General features: G+C 39.3%; 1 protein-coding gene across 1 annotated transcript in view; it reads right to left on the reverse strand.

The window, feature by feature from the left end:
• Positions 1-21,372, reverse strand: part of LOC126236055 (protein O-mannosyl-transferase TMTC4-like) — a 133,575-nt gene that overhangs the window by 30,341 nt on the left and 81,862 nt on the right. The window contains exon 10 of the mRNA XM_049945095.1: positions 18,246-18,387. Within this exon, the coding sequence (XP_049801052.1) occupies positions 18,246-18,387 (142 nt within the window). The remainder of the gene's footprint in view (positions 1-18,245; positions 18,388-21,372) is intronic.

Genomic DNA, 21,372 nt, shown 5'->3' on the forward strand with positions numbered 1-21,372 from the left:
GTTTTCCAACCCATGCTACCCATGCTGAGGTCAACCCTCCTATGATCACGTTCTATGCCTCAGTTCTGCCAAACCACGTGGAAGACGTCTTGCTGGTAGTAGATCACGACCATGTTCTCATCCTTCTTATGGACACAAACCCTCCATTATCAGATGAGCGTCTCGAAGTCAAGATACTACATTGTTTTGCCCTCCCTCAACACTGTGACCCCACCCTCCTAAGCACCTTCATCTATCCACTCGGTGAGATTTGAATCGTCTATCCACACTTTAGTTCTTCTCCATGCTTCGGCCCATCGGCTTTCTCTCAAGCCGTCGCCTCACCTGACCATGCCATCTGCAGGACTTCATGATGGACCTACCACTTCTTGTTCCACCACAGACTTCATCGCCAGATGACATGGAGGCACCAATTGTCCAGCCCCCGGACCCCAGGATGTCCTTCAGTATGAAGCAGACGCTACCCCGCCCCCTCCCCCAGGACCAATCACAAGTATTCTGTACTGCACGGAGGGGAGGGGGCTGTGTGATGTCGATATAAACATTGACCTGTAAATGAGAACACTCTCTCTGCTTGTGAGTTTTTTGGACAAAAAGTTTGAGATGATTCAGTTTGTTTATGTGACTTCTTGTATACACACGTGTAGATGCTGGTACTTAAATATACATCTACATCGAAATATAAAGTGGAAATGTTTGATTTTGGGATAGTAATTCATCACATTCCCATAAGCCTGTTCAAACAAATAAACAGAAAGACACGAGTTTACAGTTTTATTATTGTCTTAAGAGGGACAAATCTACATTTATAGTGTTTGCAGATTTAAAGGAAAGCTGTTGACGATGTTGACTGGTATGTGCTCTTTGAAATTCTGAAGGCAGCAAGAATAAAATAGAGGAACAAAAGATTATTTGCAACTTATAGAGAAACCAGACTGCAATTATAAGAATTGAAGGACATGAAAGGGCAGCAGTAGATGGAATGGAGTAAAAAGGTTTGTAGCATACACAAAATGTCATTCAGTCTGTACATTGAGGAAGCAATAAAGGAAACAGAGTAGACATTTGATGAGGGCATTAAAAATCCAGGGAGAAGAAATAAAAACTATGGGGTTCATTGATAACATTCTAACTCTGTCAGGGATAGAAAAAGACTTGAAAGATAAGCTGAACAGAATCACAGTGTCTTGGAAGGACGCTGTTAGATGCATTTCAACAAAAGTAAAACAAGGGTAGTGGAATGTAGGTTGACTCAGTCAGATGATGCAGAAATAATTATATTAGAGAATGAGACAATAAAAGCAGTAAACGTGTTTTGCTATATGAGCAACAAAATAACTGACACTCACTGAAGTAAAGAGGATGTAAAACACAGAACGGCAATAGCAAGAAACTCATTTCTGGAAAGAGATGTTTGTTAACACTGTTAACAGTTAGGAAGTCTTTTCTAAAGATATTTATGTGGAATGTAGCCTTGTACAGAAATGAAACACTGACAACAGTTGAGACAAGAAGAGAATTGAAGCTTTTGAAATAAGATGAGAATATATTAGATTATACATAATTTTCATTCCAATTGATACATAATGAGGAGATGCTACAGGATGTTGAACGTGCCAGAAAACAACAATACACACTAAATACTTATGAAGGAAAAAAACAGATAAGCTAATGTACCTTCCACAGATTCCAAGTGAAATAGTCCTTATGGATGTGGAACACATAAAAAACTCTTAAACTTATTTACATTTAAAAAATAATAACATTTGTTGCAAATCATGAAAATATTCAATAAACAGAAGGGCATATGATAATTCTTAGGCTATTGTAGCCATGCATCATCAGATAGAAGAATTATTTTACAACACTTATTTACAATGATCACATTATGGCACTGAATTGGTACAGAAGTCAGAGTGTTCATAATACTAGCATTATTTGATGTATTAATAACATATATACATCAGTTGGTCATGCTAAGAAATTCGTCAGTACAGTAGAAGTAGTTGGCCACCGAATAAATCCTTCAAGTTCCTTTTAAACTGAACTTTGTTACTGGTTAAATTTTTCATGACTGCCGGCAAGTTATTGAAAATGTGTGTTCCTGAACAATGGACACCTTTCTGGACCAAAGTAAGAGACTGTAAATCTTTGTGAAAATTATTCTTATTTCTGTTACAAGTTCCACGAACTGAACTGTTGGTTTGAAAAAGATATGTATTTTTAATGACAAATTCCATTGAGAAATAAAATTATTGGGAAGCAGTAGTCAGAACTGCCCTCTACAGAAAATTCTTTAGTTCACATCACAAATAATTCATATTACATGTTTCTGGGCTCAGAAAACTTTTGTTTGGCTTGATGTGTTACCCCAAAACATAATCCCATATAACAATATGGAATGAAGTTAGCAAAGTATGCTAAGTTTATTTTTATATCACCTATGTCCGATGACATTCACATTTCAATAGAGATTTGTTAGGTGCTCCTCCTTGCTATATTTATTATCAAGCAGTAATCTCAAGAATTTAACACTGTCAACTTCTTCCATCTACTTGTCATCATATTTTATGCATATACTCTTGGCGAACCTCTTACAAGTTCTGAATTGCATATTGTGTGTTCCTTCAAAGTTTAGTGACAAAAAGTTGGCTAGGAACCATTTATTAATGTCCATAAAAATTTCATTGGAGAAGAATGCTGAGTATCAGATGGGCGGACTGAATAACTAATGAAAAGGCCCTGAATAAAACTGGGGAAAAAGAAATTTATGGACAAATTCAAAATGAGAAGGTATCAGTTGATAGGCCACAGCATGGGGCATCATGGAATCGTCAATTTGGTAATTGAAGAAAGTGTGAGGGGGCAAAAAAACTGTAGAGGTAGACCAAGGCTAAAGAGAATTTCTTCAACAGCATACCCCATCAACTGATATTGGACGTAAACAAACGGCTATATCACCTGTGTTCGAAATTCAAAAATACCACAATCATTAAAGCTAGCGAGTTTGACAGTGAGTGCTACACACGACAAGGATTCCACCTCAACAACCAAGGAAGAAGATTAATCTCAAAACTGATTACCAAAACTGTGAGTAAAGAAATGGCCACATTTACAGTAATACCGTTGGACCAGGGAAACCTGTAAAGCCTGCTGGTCTGTCTGGCAAAATATTAACAGATATGCTCCAGCAGGATCAAAATAACCTTCAAACCATTCACTCTGAGTCCAGGAAACTAGATGTGTCCAAACGTTGTCAAAATGGGGCCTGGCTACCAGCAGTAGACTTACAAACTACTCAAGATAGCAGCTGTATAGAAGTGCCCTTAAGAAGACAATCTGAACCCTCATCTTTATTGCCAGGGTTAGCAAAAATAGTCTTCTGTTCTTACATATTAATATACAGTCTTTAAGAAAGAAGTTGGAAGAATTGCAGTACTGGTTAGAAACTTCCAACTGTGGTATACTCAGTGTAAATGAGCACTGGCTATATTCATCAGAAATTGACCTCAATATTCCATTTGGTTACTCCTTAGCTAGTAGTTACTGCAGATCAACAATTGGACATGGGGGTGTTGCAATATATATTAAGAATGGACTAAATCTACAATATTTTACTATTGATGTCACAGACCTGTGTACAGACACCATCTTTGAGGCTGCAGTTGTACATACACCTAAACATAATATTATTGTTGCATCTGTATATCGCGCACCATCTTCTAGTGAATATGAATTTATGGTAAATTTAAAAAAAACTGTTAGTCTTACTAACTAAGACTAAATATAAATACCAAAGAATCTTAATTTTTGGTGATATTAATATGGATATCAGGGTACAGAGTCATATCATATTGGGATTCTTGGATAGCCTAAGATCTTTTGATTGCTATTGTCTAAATGATAAGCCTACAAGATATAATGCATGCTTAGACAATATAATAAGTAATATCCATGAAAATAATGTTGAAATTGGAGTAGTCAAGCTAGGCCTAGCTGACCACGATGGCCTATGGATTACAGTTCCAGTCAGCATTCCAGATGAACAACACAAAACTGTTAGACCTATGAATGAATGCAACATAAGAGAGTTTAGAACTAGATTAAGGTCAGTTGACTGGAATGACATCTTATACAAAGATATGTGTGTGAATAACACAAGCAAATTATTTATAGAGGAAATTGCAAGAATATTTGATGAGTGTTGTCCCAGATTAGTAAAAAGACAGAATAATAACCAAGCTCATAAACCACAGAGACTAAATAATTGGTTTACACCATACCTCAACAGCATCAGGATTATGCTTCTTATGTTTAAGGACAGGTCTCATAACAGCAACAAGTACAAAGAGATGTACATTAGAATAAGAAAAATTTATAGATCTGAAATAAGTTTGGCAAAATGTAGGGCGAATGATAACTATATTCTTAAATCCAGAAACAGCTGTAAAGCTGCCTGGGAAGTAATTAAAAGTGAAATAAATAGACCAACAACTCAACTAGCTATACCCATAGCCCCAGATATCTTAAACTCACACTTTGTTAACTTCGGTTTACAACAAGATTTGTCTCCCCTCAATGCCATGCTTGATGCTAAAACTCTTTTAGGTTCATATAAGTATGTAGTCCATAAATTCTGCTGGGAAACAGTAACTGAAAATGATGTTAGCAAAGCAATAGGCAAACTAAGTAGTTCCAGAGCAGAGGACTTCTATGGTCTGTCAAACTTTGTCATAAAGAAGATATCAAGTGATCTTCTGCCCCCTCTAACAACTCTCATTAACCGTATATTACAGCAAGGGATTTTCCCCGACTGTCTGAAAATAGCAGTAACTATTCCCATATTTAAGAAAGGAGATAAATCAAATCCAAGTAACTATCGCCCTATCTCATTAATCCCAATAATATCTAAAATAATCGAAGACTGTGTTCACCAACAAATGAATCAATATTTTGAGAGAATTAATTTGTTAAGTAACTCACAGTATGGATTCAGGTCTAAACTATCCACAGTTAAAGCAGTTGAAAATATTGTTAGTGATATATATGATGGCTTTGAAAATAAATTAATCTCCTGTGCTACTCTCCTAGACCTGAGTAAAGCATTTGACACTGTATCTCATAGTACTTTGATCATGAAATTAAGACACTGCGGCATGGAAGAGGACACCCTGAAATTATTAGAATCCTACTTAAGCAACAGAGTACAATTTGTTAGTGTAAATGGGCAGCTGTCAAACCCACAAACAATAAAAAGAGGTGTGCCACGGGGCTCCATACTTGGGCCCTTCCTGTTTGTAATGTATGTTAACGATATGCCACAGTATTTACCCTGTAAAACAGTCCTCTATGCAGACGATACAACTTTTATCAATTCAGGACAGACTCTTGAATCTGTACGAGAAAAAAATAATATAATATTTGAAAAATCGGTTCATTGGTTTAGTGCAAACTCCCTATTCATAAATGAAACAAAAACTGAGGAAATATTCTTTAATTTGAAGGTATCAAACAAAGGAAATAAGTCCGTTAAACTGCTAGGAATGATGACTGAGCAGAAACTTAGCTGGGATAAACATATCACATACGTCTGTTCTAAACTTGCACGTACTATGTTCCAACTTTATAAGCTTAGGAGTAATGTCAGCCAAAACTTACTGCTGCATTCATATTTTGCTTATATCCACCCCCATCTTTCATATGGTATTCTGCTCTGAGGAAATTCTCCCAATTCAATATCAATTTTCAGATGGCAAAAAAAAAGCTCTTCAATGTATAGTGGGTTTATCTCCTAGGGATACATGCAGGGAACATTTCAAAAAAATTAACATCATGACAGTTCCTTGTTTGTACATCTATTATTGCTTACTACACGTAAAAGAAAACATAGCTCAATATCCCCTTAGGTCATCTGTCCACACCCACAATACAAGACGAAACCACACAATTGATCTGCCATACTCTACACTGTCTAAGATACACAATAGTTATATGAATATAATAGAGGGAAACATTCCACGTGGAAAAAATATATCTAAAAACAAAGATGATGTGACTTACCAAACGAAAGTGCTGGCAGGTCGATAGACACACAAACAAACACAAACATACACACAAAATTCTAGCTTTCGCAACCAACGGTTGCTTCGTCAGGAAAGAGGGGAGGAAAGGGAAAGACGAAAGGATGTGGGTTTTAAGGCAGATGGTAAGGAGTCATTCCAATCCCGGGAGTGGAACGACTTACCTTAGGGGGAAAAAAGGACGGGTATACACTCACACACACACACATATCCATCAACACATATACAGACACAAGCAGACATATTCAAAGACGAAGAGTTTGGGCAGAGATGTCAGTCGAGGCGGAAGTGCCGTTGGTTGCGAAAGCTACAATTTTGTGTGTATGTTTGTGTTTGTTTGTGTGTCTATCATCCTGCCAGCGCTTTCGTTTGGTAAGTCACATCATCTTTGTTTTTAGATATACACAATAGTTATAAATATGTATGCCTCGAACTGTTTAATATGCTCCCTAAAATTGTACAAACAGTATCTAAAAGTAAATTTAAGAGAACATTGGGTCAATGGCTCAAAGGTAAAGCATTTTACTCAGTTGATGAATTTAAAGATTGTAATATGGCAGATTTGCTGTTTTAACATAGAGAAAGGTACCTCTGCCTGTAGTAGGACCTAAATTTGTATCAATAGCTTAGGATAATGACATAGTGTTATCGACATGTACGAGGGCAGTTCAATAAGTAATGCAACACATTTTTTTTCTCAGACAATTTTGGTTGAAAAAACCGGAAATTTCTTGTGGAATATTTTCAAACATTCCCGCATCGTCTCCTATAGTTTCATTGACTTCCAACAGGTGGCAGCCCTGTACGGAGCTGTTAAAATGGCGTCTGTAATGGATGTGCGTTGCAAACAACGGGCAGTGATCGAGTTTCTTTTGGAGGAAAACCAGGGCATCTCAGATATTCATAGGCGCTTGCAGAATGTCTACGGTGATCTGGCAGTGGACAAAATCACGGTGAGTCGTTGGGCAAAGCGTGTGTCATCATCGCCGCAAGGTCAAGCAAGACTGTCTGATCTCCCGCGTGCGGGCCGGCTGTGCACAGCTGTGACTCCTGCAATGGCGGAGCGTGCGAACACACTCGTTCGAGATGATCGACGGATCACCATCAAACAACTCAGTGCTCAACTTGACATCTCTGTTGGTAGTGCTGTCACAATTGTTCACCAGTTGGGATATTCAAAGGTTTGTTCCCGCTGGGTCCCTCGTTGTCTAACCGAACACCATAAAGAGCAAAGGACAACCATCTGTGCGGAATTGCTTGCTTGTCATGTGGCTGAGGGTGACAATTTCTTGTCAAAGATTGTTACAGGCGATGAAACATGGGTTCATCACTTCGAACCTGAAACGAAACGGCAATCAATGGAGTGGCGCCACACCCACTCCCCTACCAAGAAAAAGTTTAAAGCCATACCCTCAGCCGGTAAAGTCATGGTTACAGTCTTCTGGGACGCTGAAGGGGTTATTCTGTTCGATGTCCTTCCCCATGGTCAAACGATCAACTCTGAAGTGTATTGTGCTACTCTTCAGAAATTGAAGAAACGACTTCAGCGTGTTCGTAGGCACAAAAATCAGAACGAACTTCTCCTTCTTCATGACAACGCAAGACCTCACACAAGTCTTCGCACCCGAGAGGAGCTCACAAAACTTCAGTGGACTGTTCTTCCTCATGCACCCTACAGCCCCGATCTCGCACCGTCGGATTTCCATATGTTTGGCCCAATGAAGGACGCAATCCGTGGGATGCATTACGCGGATGATGAAGAAGTTATTGATGCAGTACGACGTTGGCTCCGACATCGACCAGTGGAATGGTACCGTGCAGGCGTACAGGCCCTCATTTCAAGGTGGCGTAAGGCCGTAGCATTGAATGGAGATTACGTTGAAAAATAGTGTTGTGTAGCTAAAAGATTGGGGAATAACCTGGTGTATTTCAATGCTGAATAAAACAACCCCTGTTTCAGAAAAAAAATGTGTTGCATTACTTATTGAACTGCCCTCGTATATGATAATGAAATAGTGTCATCAACATGAATACTCCCTGCTTAATATAAATCTGTATAATGTTTTCCTTTTTATTGTAAAATTAATAATATATAAAATTCCAAATGTGTGCTATTGTACTACACTAAATTTCATATGATTTATATATACATTGTTATGAGAATATAACCATCTTTACACTGTAATTGAACTTACTGACGAAGCCCATTGTATAAGAAAATACTGAACGGCTAATAAAGATTCTTATTCTTATTCTCGATAAATGACTTCAGAACTCAAGTATCATGTCAATAAGAAGTTTCTTCAGCGTCCAAAAGACATCATACATGATGGGAACATTTCAAAGATGCTCAAAGGCTATCTAGTGAAAACGGAATACTACAGTATTAACTGCAGCTTAATAAGTTAAATCTGCAAACATTGTTACATGTAATTAACAGTGCTCAAATATAAACTAAAATTGTAAAATTCTAGTAAAAGTATGTTACTGAATGTTTCATATGTGTGACTTGTCTTACATTCAACTAATATCTGCTGTATACAGCATCATCTCACAAGATCAATATATTAGTAATTTACTTGTGTGCATGTCTGCTGCAACCAGAAAGTATATGTTCTTTCTATTTTCACGTGTCAAAATTTATAACTGATGCATATTTACTTGAAGACAAAGGAGTAGTTATTGTTTGAATCAATATCTTCAATTACAAACAAAGTCCTTGACAAATGTTCTCCATCTGGACCACAGAAAAGTGTCTTTCTTGCAGTCTGTCTTGTGTTTTGTGAGATTCTGTGGGAATATATCCACCACAGTTCTAGATGGTGACAAATAATGTGGTTATCACTGAACTGAATCAGGCGACTGGATAAAATTCCATGTAGTATCTTGGACAATACTTTCACTGAGAATCCTCAATGAATCCTTTCTCTTGGAAAGCATCTCAGTGTCTACAAATATGGAGTTCAATCAGCTGCTTTGGGCAGGTACTGGGTCAGACATGGGTTTGGTTTCCACTGATGCAATTAGTAGGTGGAATTTCATTGGGCATGGCCTGCATCTCTATAGGAAAGAGAAAGGTAAATTGGCTGAGGTGATAGCAAAATCCTTAAGGTTGGTTGGTTGGTTTGTGGGATTGAAGGGACCAGACTGAAAATCCTTAAGTGTGGGGAGCGGGGGAGGGGGGAGTGTGGTAACTCATGGGAGAACCTCTTTCTTAGGCTAAGGTCAGTGATCAGTTATTCAACATAGAAAGGAATTAAGCCTAATGAGAAGGTCAGACAGGCAGGTACTAAAGGTATTAATATATCAAAATAGTCTCATAAAGGAACAGCAAAAAATAATGTTAGTATATTACATCAGAATATCAGGGGATTAAAATATGAAGTTGATGAACTACTTGTTCATTTCAAATAGTCTCATAAAGGAACAGCAAAAAATGATGTTAGTACATTACATCAGAATATCAGGGTATTAAAAAATGAAGTTGATGAACTTCTTGTTCGTTTCGAAGATTTGGAAACTGAGGATGTAATAGATGTAGTATGCCTATCTGAACATCTTATAGTCACAGATATAGAAAAGTGGATATAAGCATTTTGCACATGGAAGTAGAGACAATATGAAGAAAGGAGGAGTTGCTATATATGTTAAAAGTTATCATAACGAGAAAAATTTAGAAACTAAAAAATTTTGTGTAGAGCAATATATAGAAACATGTGCTTGTGAGTTCAAACTAAATAATAGTACTTTTAATTGTAAATGTGTATAGGTCCCACTGCAACAATTTCTGAAAAACTTGGATTCTTTCTTGTGCTATCTGTCAGAGAGAGGGAAGTAAATTATTATTTGTGGGGATTTTGATGTAGGTTTTTTGAAAGATTGTGGTAGGAAGAATGAGCCTGAAGCATTATTCAGTTCTTTCAATTTGACATCAGTTATTGATTTCCCAACTTGGGTAGGACAGGAAAGCAGCACACTTATAGATGATATTTTCATAAACCAAGATAAATTTTGATCCTGTTAGGAATGGTCTTTCTGGCCATGTAGCACAGCTAGTTATAGTACATGATATAGCTCCATGCAATAATGTAAAACAGTTCACCAAAATGGTGCATTTCATTTAACAATTTAACACGCACATTAGTGCAGTGTCTGCATTTAAAAGTGCCTGTAAAGTTTGATGCACAGTTACTTTGGAGATGCATGCATGTCCAAAGGAACAGACACGGCTGACAATATATAGCCATGTTAAATCATGAAACATATTCACAGACTGTGAATATGGTACCACCACAGCTATACAAATTGCTGGAATCTGTCAAATACAAATACTGCACTAATGTATTTCATGCCAAAGCAGTCTGATAAGAAAACTAAATAAGTCTCTCTCCCTGTGCAGGAATCACATAACTGTGCAAGCACTATCTGTAGCAGATACTGGGACATGTGGAAGTTTATGTCTGTCTGTGAAATGTGCTTGGATAACCAAAGTGGTTAAGGCAACCGTTTACATAAAATGGGAAATCTGGTTCAAGTCCTGGTCCAGCATAAATTTTCATTTGTTTCCATCAATTTGTATAGCTGTGGTTGTATTGTACTTGCAATTTGTGAATACATTTCATAACAATTTAACAATTGCACATTTTGCGGAAAGCTTGCAGCAGTCAGATTGGGATGAGGTCTGCCAGGGACCGGATGCTAAATTAAAGTATGACTGATTTCATGATGCGTTTGTGAGTATATTTGAAAACAGTTTCCCTGCAAAAACAGTGAAATACAATTGTTAGAAACTATTAAAAAGCTATGGCTTACTAAATGGATAAAAGTATCTTATAAACATAAAAGGTCTTTTATTTATGAAGCATTTTCAGTGGTCTGTAATATATTTTTATTTTTATATACACACATCAGAAAAGGCTTTGCATCATCCCAGTTCCCAGAGCTCCTGAAGATGGACGTTGATTGTGGATATTGTATCAGAGACACAGTCCCTTTGACTGTTCAGAGATGTCACTAAACCCACCCAAAGATGTAAACAACCATGCACGAGCAGCACCTATTAGACGGAGGGGATCCGACAGCCGATCAGTTCCAGTCATTCCACCAGCAAAGAGGTACACAGTTCGTGCTGCCTGTAGTTCAACCATGCCTAGATGGTCAATGCCATGGTTTGATCACATCTCGGAGTGAATCAAAGTGATGTTGTTTGGACATGGAGCAGATACAGAGACAGGAACTGTTGACAACATGCCTCACTCAGGCTGTCCAAGGGCTACTACTGCAGTGGATGACTACTACCTACAGATTATGGCTCAGAGGAACCCTAACAGTAACGCCACGATGTTGAATAATGCTTTTCATGCAGCCACAGAATGTCGTGTTACGACTCAAACTGTGTGCAATAGGCTGCATGATGCGCAACTTCACTCACAATGTCTATGGCGAGGTCCATCTTTGCAACCATTACACCATGCAGTGCGGTACAGATGGGCCCAACAACATGCTGAATGGACCGCTCAGGATTGGCATCATGTTCTCTTCACCGATGAGTGCCACATATGCCTTCATCCAGACAATTGTTGGAGCCGTGTTTGGAGGCAACCCAGTTAGGCTGAATGCCTTACACACACACTGTCCAGCGAATGCAGCAGGTGGAGATTCCCTGCTGTTTTGTGGTGGCAGAATGTGGGGCTGACGTACGCGGGGCTGACGTACGCCGCTGGTGGTCATGGAAGGCACTGTAACGGCTGAATGATAAGTGAATGCCTTCCTCTGACCGATAGTGCAACCATATCGGCAGCATATTGGCAAGGCATCTGTCTTCATAGACAACAATTCGCACCCCCATCATGCACATTTTGTGAATGACTTCCTTCAGGATAATGACATTACTCAACTAGAGTGGCCAGCATGTTCTCCAGACACGAACCCTACCGAACATGCCTGGGATAGATTGAAAAGGGCTGTTTATGGACAACGTGACCCACCAACCACTCTGAGAGATCTACGTCTAATCGTCACTGAGGAGTGGGACAATCTAGGCTAACAGTGCCTTGATAAACTTGTGGATAGTATAACACAATGAATACAGGCATGCATCAATGCAAGAGGACGTGGCACTGTGTATTAGAAGTAGCAGTGTGTACAGCAATCAGGACCACCACCTCTGACGGTCTCGCTGTATGGTGGTACAACATGCAATGTGTGTTTTTCTTGAGCAATAAACAGGGCAGACATGATGTTCATGTTGATCTCTATTCCAATTTTCTGTAAAGGTTCTGGAACTCTTGGAATTGAGGTGATGCAAAACATTTTTTGATATGTGTATAATAAATGCATTATGTAGTAGTTACAAGTATGTGACTATGCCACATTTTCTCATTTTTTCAGATTAGAAAAAACTTTTGCAGCACAAGTTTTGTGAGGTTAAATTACCATTTTGTGTTACTTATAATTTTCAAAGTTACTAGTCCATGTTTGTGGTCTTGGAGATGTGTTCATTCAGTCCCTATACTGCAGATGGGTGATTTCTAGTATTTTTCACCCACTTTCTCACGATAGCTCACTTACACTTTTCATTTGTGTTACAATGTGTATGTTTACAGTGTGTAGTGTTGCCAGCTGTCACTGTATGTTTGTCTTTTGTTTGTGTGGTTTGATATGTATTCATTTGTTTTGGTGTGTGTGTGTGTGTGTGTGTGTGTGTGTGTGTGTGTGATTAAATTAAATAGCTTGTCTGGAACCAAGGTACCATAGGGAACCTTCACCAGAAATCCTGTACTCTCCGCTATACTCCAAGTCTTCCAAGCCAAAATGTTTGCATCAGGGAATGCTTCAAGGCCACCATAACAATCTGCATGGTTCCCCCATACAACAGCCACGGTCATCCATGTACTGCTGCCAAAGACAGCACTAACATCACACGTGAACTGCATTCTCAATCCACGAAAGACATTTGGACCACCAATAAGCTGCTGCTTATTGAATTAGCCAGCGAGGTCAATGTCTATTGCTACCAAAGACTTGTACGCAGGAACACTGCGCTGCCAATGGCGATGACAACCACATCGTACAGGCATTGCAGTGGTATGTTAACACAAGTGAACATTGTAGCTGATGTGTTTTGTCTGGTGATGAGGCATTTGGCTACCTTAAGAGAAGGGCCTCTGCACTCAGGAACGTGGCGTTACTAGTTTTACTTAGTGCCGCTAAGTTGATAAGCAGGCTGCAGCTGCATAGCTCTTAAGAGGGGGAAGCGATAAACGTCATACATCCGGCCTGTCGGCACTGGCCTGCGCCGCAGCATGCCGCGTCATTCTCTCTGTGGCTGCTGACGCGTGCAGACGCTTTGTTCTTGGGTGTCACTGGGTGTTAGCTTGCAATTCACTTGTATTAATGTACCACTGCAATGCCTGTGCGACGTGGTTCTCGTCACCATCGGTGGCGCAGTGTTCCTGTCTACAAGTCTTTGAAAGCAATAGACATTGACTTTGCTGGCCAATTCAGTAAGAAGCAACTTATTGGTGGTCCAAATGTCTTTCATGGACGGAGAATGCAGTTCACATGTGATGTTAGTGCTGTCTTTGGTGGCAGTTCATGGTTGACATTGGCTGTTGTATGGGGGCACCATGCAGATTATGGTGGCCTTGAAGCATTCCCTGATGCAAACATTTTGGCTTGGAAGACTTGGAGTGTAGCGAAGAGTACAGGATTTCTGGTGAAGGTTTCCTATCGTACTCTGGTTCCAGACAAGCCATTTAATTTGTGTACAAGGAGAAAGAAGGAGCACAATGCAGATGAGTACCTGTTTATTTGGGCCAAAGTAGGCAACAATTGTAAAATAAAGATTACTGGTGACTGTATGTTGTATTATAGACAGCAAAAATTCCTTATCTCCTTTCCTAATTATTTATCTTTCAAGGCAATAGACACAGACATTGATCTTGTTGGCCAATTCAATGCCTTAAAAAATTGGTGTGTGTGTGTGCGCGCACGAGAGAGAGAGAGAGAGAGAGAGAGAGAGAGAGAGAGAGAGAGAGAGAGAGAGAGAGAGAGAGACCGGAAAAGGGGGGGGGGAGTGGAGGGGGGGGGGAGATTCATTAATTATTTATTCGGGTTACGTTTCACATTTTTGTTTGTTATTGTTTTAGTGGCTAAAATGATCAGTGAGTTACTGCTTATATTGATTTGGTCACTAATTATTTTCTTTTTCATTGCAAGGGCTCTTTTTATATGAAAGTTTTCCTGTTACATCAGGAGTTTTTTGTTGTAACTGTTCACTCTAATAATTTTTACATCCTGTTCTAACATGGAACAAGACACAAAAGCTGTTAGAGTGAAGAATTACACAAAAAAAAAATCCTGGCATGACACATGTGGCAAAAAACAAACTGCCTTTATTTAGTTGTGAAGAAGGAGCATACCTCTACCAATTTGGAATATTATTGAAAGGACAAGACCACGCAAAGCTTGTACTACCATCAAACTAAATGAAAACTTTATTAACAAATAGTCAGAAGTTGAAAATATTTTTAATAATGATTTTTTAAATGTTGCGGAGAAAGAAGAATCTAGATGCTCATCAGAAAAGGCACGGTTATGGATGGAAGATGCAATACCTATGCAGTTTGATAAAATTGAAATTCTATCCACCTCTTCTGAACAGGTAAGTAGAACTCTCAGCCACATATGTAGTAGCTCGGTGAAACAGGGCATTTTTCCTGATAGACTGAAATATGCTACTGTTAAACCACTTCATAAAAGAGGGGATATATGTCTGATGCTGACAACTACTGCCCAATCTCACTTCTGACAGATTTCTCCAAAATTCTCGAAAACGGAATGTTTTCAAGAGTAGCTTCACATACTGTAAAAATAAAGTACCAACAAAATGTCAGATTGGTTTCCAGAAACGCTTTTCAACAAATCATATTTAAATGCTCTGAACAACTGAACATTACCCAATGGGATTTTTTGTGATCTCTAAAAGGCTTTTTATTGTGTAAATCATGGAATTCCTCTACATAAGCTTAAGTAGTGCGGTATTAGTGGGACAATAGTCAAATGGTTTAGTTTATATTTAACTGGCAGAGTGCAGAAAATTGAAATAAACAATTCACATAACACACAAAAACTCAGCAGATTCCTCAAACTGTGGAGGTATCAAGAATGGGTCTCATGTGATTCAGTCTAGGATTCCTTATTGTTCTTAATATCATTAATTACATACCACTCTATACTTCTGAAGATGCAAAGCTAGTTCTTTTTGCTGATGATACAAGTATAGCAACTACACAACAAACACGAATTAGCCAAGGAAATTGTAAATAATGTCTTTCAGAAAATTATTAAGTAGTTCTCTGCAAATGGGCCCTCACTAAATTTTGATAAAACAACACAGTTTTGTACAACAAATGGCATAACATGATTAATGAATACAAATTTTGAAGAGAAGTCTGTAGCTAAGGCAGAATATTCAAAATTTTTAGGTGTGTGCACTGATGAGAGACTGAATTGGAAGAAACACATTGATGATCCACTGAAATGTTTGAGTTCCACTGCTTATGTTATTATTATGTAACGGGATAGACAAAAAAATCTACTCACCAAGCACTGGCAGGAGAACAGACATATAAAAAAAAAAATGTTTTACTCATGCAAGCTTTCGGAGCCAGTGGCTCCTTCTTCCACCTGAAGGGTTGAAGGGGAAGGGGGTGGGTTTAATGGAAAGGAACTGGAGAGTTTTAGGAAGGAAAGACTTATTTCATTCTCAACTCTACCCCTTTTCCTAAACCTCTCCAGTTCCTTCTCTTCAACCCTCTTCTTCCCATTCAACCCTTCTGCCAGAAGAAGGAACCACTGGCTCTGAAAGTTTGCATAAGTAATATATGTGTGTTCTCTTGCCGCTGCTTGGTGAGCATCATTTTTTATCTATCCAGTTACATTATATTGTCAAAAATTGATTACTTTAGTAGTTATGCTTACATTATTAGCATTATTAAAAATTTCTGGCAATAAACATATCAGTAAATTAGCTTACTATGCCCATCTTCATTCACTGCTTTCCTATGGTGTCATATTTTGGGATAATTTGTCATTAAGGGAAAAAAGTATTCATTTCAAAAATGTGTGTAATCAGAATAATAGCTGGAGCCCACCCAAGATCATCTTGCAGATTTTTATTTAAGAAACTAGGGATATTTACAGCTGCTTCAAAATGTGTGTGTGTGTGTGTGTGTGTGTGTGTGTGTGTGTGTGTGGGTGGGTGCGCACACGCGAGCGCGTGTGTGTGCCTCGCATGTGCGTGTGTATTTATACAGGATGGAGAAAAAATGTCACATAATTTTAACCCTGGATAGCTGATGCCAGTAGGAAACAAAATTACTAATGTTGTATAGGTCAACAACACACCATTTTTAAACTACAGAAACTTGATGCCACGTGCTCTGGTTGGCCATGGGATTGACCTGTTGTCGTTCGTCAGTTGACGGGCAGTGCTATGGTTATCGGTTCACACATACAGAAGTCCCTCGTCCCGTCACTGCCCCAATGTGATACGTGCACATGTCAAACAGGTCTTGCTGTTTGTCAGCACCTCACATCTGAGGCATTCACACATAAGCTTCACTTCGGAGCACACAAGTCACCTGCAATCCCTGGCAAGCAAAGCATTCATGGTCATGTGTTGTCCAGAGCATCCGGCAACCGGCCAATCCTGCAGAGCGTGTGGTGCCAAGTTTCCGTACTTTAAAAATTGCATGTTGTCAACCTATACAACATTAGTAATTTAGGTTCCTAATGGCATCAGCTATCCAGGGTTAAAATTTTGTGACACAATTTTTCTCCACCTTGTATGCATGTGCACATGCGCACACATGCACGAGCGCACGTGCGCGTACACACACACACACACACACACACACACACACACTCTTATGACATTTGTTATTAATAACACATCCCAATTCAAAAAAAAATAGCATTGTGCATAGCTACAACAGTAGCAGGAAGGCTGATCTTAACTATTCTTGGTTAAATCTAACTTTGGTACCAAAAGGGGTAAATTATGCCGCCACAAACATTTTTGGTCACTTTTCCAATAGCATCAAAAGTCTGACAGATAACCAACTAGTATTTAACAATAAATTAAAAGAATATCTGAATAAAAACTGCTTCTACTCAATAGATAAATTTTTAGATATAAATCAGCAATTTTACAATAAAAAAGGAAGAAAAAAGAAAGAAATTTAGGTATGTTATGTAAAGAGACTAACTGACGTGTTCCACATCATTATGATGTGTCATATTTGTGACCTAATATAATCTAATCTAGAACCAAAGAACAACAATATTAAGAAAAGGATAGATTGCTACTCACCATTAAGATTACCCATTCAGTTACTGACAGACACAACTAAAGACTCTCACACATTACAGATTTCGACCAAAGCTTTCTTCAGCAATAAAACACATACCACACAAGCAAGCACACTTCATACTCACATGACCGATGTCCCAAGCAAGTATTATCTGTCACAGATCGATCCGATACACATGATAAAACAGAAGGCAGAAAATGGAAGCAATATGAAGACAGTGAGGAACAAATAAATATCACTGCAAGTAAAGAAGTAAATCACACTACCCTATGATGATACAATAGTTGCTTCTGAAGAGAAGAGTGATTTTTGTTATGCTTGGCTTGTCCCCCCAATGTTTTATGTCAATGCAAGGTATTATTTAGGCAGGAACAGGAAATTATGTGCAATTAAACTTCTCCCAGAAAATACCTAAAAGCAGATCTAGACTTTGTCCCATTTCAACTCTGAATGTATTTGTGACTCACATACTCAAATTTCAACTTGTTCACATCCCTCTCAAATGAATCGAATATATAATTGGTACTGAGAACTGAGCTTAAGTTTGATGTTTGTTGTTAAAACATGATACAGTGGTTGTTATAGTTCCCCTACCACCGCAAAGAACACAACTACAAGATCAGAGTTCCAGTTTTGTCCCTTTTTACACCAAATACTTCTTCTCATCCCTTCAATACTTCAGTTACTTGATGATCAGTAGTTGTACAGTTTGTTTTTAATAAATTTTTTAAATGAAACAAATCCTTTTGAAATGGGAAATGGGAAGCAAAGCCATAATTGTACTAACCAAGTTTCCTAAATTGTAATAGCAGTCAGGGTATTTCCGTCTATGCTTAAGAGCTGTTATGTAGCATTCTTCTGCTTCTTGATAGCGTTTTTGTCCTGAAAGTACAATGCCCAAATTCATCCAGGCAGCAGCAAAATCATTTCTGTAAGAAACCAAATGTATCAGATTTATAATCGCACAACAGGGAGACTACTATTCCACAATGAAACGGAGAGGCACAAACGTAACAACAAAGCTAACATACAGCACACACTACAGTATTTAAAAATATATTAATGTAATTTTTATTAAATTATTACTGGCTGACGAATACTGGCTTAAATCAATTTATGGATCAACACTCACCTTTTTGCATGTTTTACCTTTTATAGGAGAGAGACAATACATAGTCTGATAGTACACCAACCTACACAAGTATCAGTTTATCTCCCCTAATCTTACTGTTGAAATAAAAATAACTTTCACACTTATTGCTGTTCTCCACTCATTGTAAAGCCACTGTGGCATATTTGGCACTAATGCTATATGGTTATTATAAATGCTTCCTGACAGAATGTGGTAAAGGAGATGTTATGTTTGTGGTGGTGTCTGTGGTGACAGTGGACACTGCAGGATTTTTTAGGCACACTGTATGTTTAATACAGCAATCATGCACTAAATTATGGAAGTACTTTACTATGAATGTGATTAAAAGAAGTAAAAATCACACACTCATGAAAAACTTCCTTATCAAAATCTGATTAACATCCTCTTTCTTGGTTTTTCTTGTTAACATCTGAGTCTTCAATATTTAAAACTTTTTGTAATACAAACAGCGTAAAATCTGTCCCCAAAATATAACAAAAACAACACATGAAAAATAAATCTATATGCTGTGGCTGGGTGTTTGATTATTAAGGGAATTAGCCATTCACCTCCACTGCCACATTTATGTTTTTGTAAGTTCATGTGATGTTTGCTCAACAGGATATGAAATACAATGAGTTAAAATAGAATGTGTTGTAATTAGAATACTATATGAATTGGCATGAAGCCCCAGTCATACAAGTTTATATGCCATCTAGCTCCACAGATAATTAAGAGACTGGAGAAATATATGATGAAACGAAAGAAATTAAACAATGGTGGTGGTGGTGGTGGTGGTTAGTGTTTAACGTCCCGTCGACAACGAGGTCATTAGAGACGGAGCGCAAGCTCGGGGTAGGGAAGGGTTGGGAAGGAAATCGGCCGTGCCCTTTCAAAGGAACCATCCCGGCATTTGCCTGAAACGATTTAGGGAAATCACGGAAAACCTAAATCAGGATGGCTGGAGACGGGATTGAACCGTCGTCCTCCCGAATGCGAGTCCAGTGTGCTAACCACTGCGCCACCTCGCTCGGTTTAAACAATGGAAAATCCAGGATGGAATAATGACAATATTATGAAAAGGATAGATTGCTACTCACCATATAGCAAAGATGTTGAGTTCCAGACAGGCACAACAAAGAAACTACCAAACACACAGGCTTTAGATCAGAAGAACTTCTTCTGAAATAGACAACACACACACGCACATTCAAGCAAATGCAACTCACACACACACACACACACACACACACACACACACAGGATCACTGTCTCTGGCTGCTGAGGCCAGCCTGCGAGCAATAGCACATGATGCGAGCAACAGCCTGGGTGGTGGGGGTAAGGAGGAATCTAGGACAGGAAGAGGGAGGGATAGAAGGGTACAGGTGGGGGACAGTAAAGTGCTGTTTGTGGGAGCACACAGGGATGAGGTGGAGAGAGAGGGTAGGGCGTAGGGCAGCTAGGTGCTGTCAGGGGGTTAGACAGACGAGGCATGGGGGGATGAGGGGGGGAGGGTGGGAGGGAGGCTGCGGAGGAGAGGATGGAGCAGAAAAGGAGAGTAAAAAGACTGTGGGTATGTTTGTGGAATAGAAGGCTGTGGGGTGGGAACAGGGAAGGGAATAGATGGATAATGGAGAATAACAAACAAAGGTTGAGGGTGGAAGGGTTACGGGAACATAGGATATATTGCAGGGAGAGCTGACACCTGCACAATTCAGAAGAGCTGGTGTTGGTAGGAAGGATACAGATGACACAGGCTCTGAAGCAGTCATTAAAATGAAGGACACTGTGCTGTGCAATGCACACAGCCACTAGGTGTTCCAGCTGTTTTCAAAAGCCCCTTCCATACAGCCTAGCCATCCGTGGTTGTCACATCTGTAGTGACAAGTGGTCCCTCTCAAAATATATCGAAGGTCTCACTGAAGCCTTCACAGACCGTAATTATCCTCCCAACCTTGTACAAAAACAAATCTCCCGTGCCTTGTCTTTTCAGTCTCTCACCACCTCCAAAAGTCTCACCATGTAGCCACAGAAGAGCATTCCCCTCATAACTCAGTACCACCCAGGACTGCAGCAATTGAATTACATTCTCCACCAGGGTTTTGACTACCTCTCATCGTGCCCTGAAATGAGAAATGTCCTGCCCACTATCCTTCCCACCCCTCCCACAGTGGTATTCTGCTGTCCATGAAACCTACAAAATATACTCGTCCATCAACAACCCCTGCTCCCAATTCCTTACCTCATGGCTCATGCTCCTGTAATAGACCTAGATGCAAGACCTGTCCCATACATCCTCCCACCACCACCTACTCCAGTCCAGTCACAAACATCACCTATCCCATCAAAGGTAGGGCTACCTGTGAAACCAGCCATGTAATCTACAAGCTAAGCTGCAGCCACTGTGCTGCATTCTATGTGGGCCTGATGACCAATAAGCTGTCTGTCCACATGAATGGCCACCAACAAACTGTGGCCAAGAAACAAGCAGACCACCCTGTTACTGAACATGTTGCCAAACATGACATCCTTCATTTCAATGACTGCTTCACAGCCTGTGCCATACAGATCTTTCCCACCAACACCAGCTTTTCTGAATTGTGCAGGTGGGAACTCTCCCTGCAATAAATCCCACATTCCCAAAACTCTCCTGGCCTCAACCTTCATTAGTCACTATCCTCACCCATCCAGCCCCTTCCCTGTTCCCATTCCAGCACTACATAGCCATCATTCCACCACCACACTCAGTATTTTTACTTATCTCCTTTTCCACGACTTCTGC

Source organism: Schistocerca nitens, chromosome 2 (genome assembly GCF_023898315.1).
Source record: "Schistocerca nitens isolate TAMUIC-IGC-003100 chromosome 2, iqSchNite1.1, whole genome shotgun sequence".
Classification (NCBI taxonomy): domain Eukaryota; kingdom Metazoa; phylum Arthropoda; class Insecta; order Orthoptera; family Acrididae; genus Schistocerca; species Schistocerca nitens.